This window comes from Sinocyclocheilus rhinocerous, unplaced genomic scaffold (genome assembly GCF_001515625.1).
Source record: "Sinocyclocheilus rhinocerous isolate Xijiao unplaced genomic scaffold, SAMN03320098_v1.1 scaffold391, whole genome shotgun sequence".
NCBI classification, from domain to species: Eukaryota; Metazoa; Chordata; class Actinopteri; order Cypriniformes; family Cyprinidae; genus Sinocyclocheilus; species Sinocyclocheilus rhinocerous.
The window spans coordinates 80,798-83,219 of NW_015656602.1; the positions used below are offsets into that span (position 1 = coordinate 80,798).

At 36.4% G+C, this 2,422-nt stretch overlaps 1 protein-coding gene across 1 annotated transcript in view; it reads left to right on the forward strand.

The window, feature by feature from the left end:
- The window catches only part of LOC107720392 (E3 ubiquitin-protein ligase RNF13-like), a 10,969-nt gene extending 9,811 nt beyond the window's left edge, over positions 1 to 1,158 (forward strand). Inside the window, exon 7 of the mRNA XM_016528083.1 lies at positions 251 to 1,158. Coding sequence (XP_016383569.1) covers positions 251 to 603 — 353 coding nt within the window. The 3' untranslated portion in view covers positions 604 to 1,158. The remainder of the gene's footprint in view (positions 1 to 250) is intronic.
- Positions 1,159 to 2,422: the final 1,264 nt, after the last annotated feature.

The following is a 2,422-nucleotide window of genomic DNA, read 5'->3' on the forward strand; positions in this document are numbered from 1 at the left end:
TTTAAGAAAAAACAACCCATGACATTAAAGTGCAGAATAATAATTGGATCAATTTATATATTAAATTAAATTATCAATATTTCTTTAAAAAAAATACATATATATATATATATATATGGTGATAATGTCTTTTGAACTAATTTTAGTTAGTGGAATTGAAGTGAATTACTAATACATTAAAATAATTACCATGTAATAAACCAGCTTTGTCAGGATGTGTGGCATTAATTCTCTCTGCACCAATCCTCAGCCTATCACAGCAAGTGTGTCGACCCGTGGCTGACCAAAACCAAGAAGACCTGCCCCGTGTGCAAGCAGAAGGTCGTGCCGTCTGACGGCGACTCTGACTCCGAGTCGGAGTCTGGTGACAGCGGCGGCGAGGAGAACGAAGTGTCGGGAAACACGCCCCTGCTGCGATCTCTGGCCTCCACCAGCGCCCATTCCTTCGGCACCATGTCCGGCTCGCTGTCCCGTCCCGACGCCGAGTCCTCGGACTACGACGAGCGCAGCGACACCACCGACAGCGAGGAGGAGGCTACCGTGGAGACTGTGGTCGTACAGCTGCAGCAGGGCTGTCCCGACAACATGGAGGCCAGCGCTTGAGACGTTAGCGACGCCAACTCGAACTCTCAGTGGAGATTCCAAAACATTTCACCGTCACTTACAAGTTACCGCTGAAAAATGTTTAACGTTCACCACGTGCAGCGATACTATGCAGCGAAATTTTATAAATCATGGTTCCCCCCCCCAAAAGAAGTGCGAAAATGCGCGAATTTCGCCAACCTGGTGAAACGTCACCTTAGCGCTTGCTGCCAAACTCATCTCAGATGTGCATCCGATCGCGACCAACTGCATGTTTTATACGACACGATAAGACTTTATTAGCGACACTGACGTCACCGTTTTAGTTTGATCATTAACAGCGGAGCCGCTCCAAACACCAGTCACTCAGACGTGATCTTGGAAGTGTAGTTAGGTATAACATCATTTATATACTGTAAGTAGGAGTTGAAGGGGTTTTTTGCTAACACAATGTGATCTGTTACTGATGTCTGATTGCCTTTAAATGTTGCTTTACTGTAAATATACCTTTCACTCACCCTTGTTTCTAAGTACTCTACATTCATTTCTCTTTTCTGAATAAAATACTACACCTTTTACTGTTTGTGTGTCAGTTTGTCATCCAGCGGTTTGGAAAGCAGCACATGGTTTTAAGATTTTATTACATCTTAGAAACACAATATAAACATAAGTGCACCTAGAAGAAACATTTGTGCAAATCTGTGTGTAAATATTCAAAATTTTGGCAAAGAAAAATAAATGTTTTGTGCATGTTTCCCTCCTTTTTTTTTATTTTTGACACCCTAAAGCCTAAATTTATAGTAACGTTTGTGACACTTTACAATAATGTTCCATTTGTTAACATTAGTTAACATGAACTAATAATGACAAATACTTGTAAAGCACTTATTAATCTCTGTTCATAGTAACGGCAACATTTACTATTATATTATTAAAATCCAAAGTTTTATCTGTTAATATTATTTAATGGACCTGAGCTAACATAACTAACAATTTTCTTAAGTTATACTGTAACGTTATACATAATATACTATAACAAATCTATTGTTCCTTGTTAATGTTAGTTAATGCATTAATCAACATTAACTAATGAACCTTATAGTAAAGTGTTTTCAAAGTTTTTTAATTTACCGGAAATTCTCCGCTCCTTTGCAAGCCTAAATAAAAACAGATCAACTTGTTTTTTTTTCAACATTTTACATTTTCGTGCAATAATCCTCAGCCATATTTTTATGACCTTTTTTTTTTTTACACCAAAAAAGTAAAACTCAGTTTGACCATTTTTACACTTTTTGGAAAACCAAAAAAAATTAAATAATAAATAAATCAAGTTCTTTCTACAGTGTCTGTGTTGTTGATTATGATTGTAAAAAGCACGATTTACAGTTCAGATACAGGTCTTCACAAAAACAAAGTTTAATGATCATGGCCTTCACAGCTCAGCCTTTAAACCATTTTTAAGAAAATGGAAAAAAAAAAAAAAAACTATGGTTACTATAGTTAATCCATGGTAACCACAAATTAACCATGGTTTCGCTACACTAACCAGGGCTGGAAATGTTTCAGCTCCAACTGGTTAGATTTTTTGGAAAATTAAAGGGATTTCTATGTTTTATTATCCACATAAACATAGCGCAACATATAATAATAATCATTTTTGAATGAATCTTTTTGAACAGTCACTTGCTTCGTTCCTGAATGAATCCGCTGTCTGAACAAATCGACTGAATGAATGATTCAGTGACAAAGACAGTGATTGCCGCCACCTATTTAAATAATTTAATATTTCTATATTCAGAACTTATTCATCACATAAGATTATGAATTTAAATGCTTTCAT